The sequence below is a fragment of the Penaeus monodon genome, chromosome 15 (genome assembly GCF_015228065.2).
Source record: "Penaeus monodon isolate SGIC_2016 chromosome 15, NSTDA_Pmon_1, whole genome shotgun sequence".
NCBI lineage: Eukaryota > Metazoa > Arthropoda > Malacostraca > Decapoda > Penaeidae > Penaeus > Penaeus monodon.
Genome location: NC_051400.1, coordinates 37122647 through 37123325, shown reverse-complemented (window position 1 = coordinate 37123325; position 679 = coordinate 37122647). Strand labels below are relative to the sequence as shown.

The 679-nt window shown below is 32.4% G+C and overlaps 1 protein-coding gene across 1 annotated transcript in view; it reads left to right on the top strand.

Moving 5' to 3' along the window:
• The window catches only part of LOC119582009 (bromodomain-containing protein 3-like), a gene marked incomplete at its 5' end in the record, with an annotated part of 61922 nt that overhangs the window by 38717 nt on the left and 22526 nt on the right, over positions 1 to 679 (top strand). Inside the window, 1 exon segment of the mRNA XM_037930204.1 lies at positions 339 to 440. Coding sequence (XP_037786132.1) covers positions 339 to 440 — 102 coding nt within the window.

Here is a 679-nt window from a genome sequence, read left to right as displayed (position 1 = left end):
AATACAGACTTTGTAATATCTGGATAAACAGTAAACTTGGTTGTCTTTTAAGGAAAATCTGTGCATTTAGCCAGCATCTCTTCAATTATTTATTATGTGCCCAGGGTATTTTGGCCTTCATTATTAAGAGATGAATTTACTTGAAAACATTTTGTAAGTGTAGCTACTTTTTATTTATACAAAAATATTTTATAGAAGAATCTACTTTTTAATACACTTTTCTTGACTACACACTTTCTCCTCCTCCTTCATCTCTATCATCTATCCCAGTGACCTGTTACTTGAAGGGAACCCTGGGAATTCTGAATGTGTGAAAAACTGATTACTTACTTTTTCAGGGATATGCGTGGCCCTTCTATAAGCCAGTGGATGCTGATCTCTTAGGGTTGTCAGACTACCATGAGATCATCAAACATCCAATGGATTTAGGCTCGGTTAAGGTAAACTAGCTTATTTAAAAGAAAAAAAAAATCAAGTAGACGAGTTAGGAGTAATTTTCATCATTTGTCTTGTCTTTGGTTTAGAGACATTTACAATATAGTACCTTATTTATAGATGAGTAGATCATGGTGTATTCTCACATGAATTGAAAATTGAAGAAAAGTTAATATCATATCACAACTATAATTTCCCTCTGTAGAACGATAGATTATGTCAAAAGATGGTTTTTCAATACTAA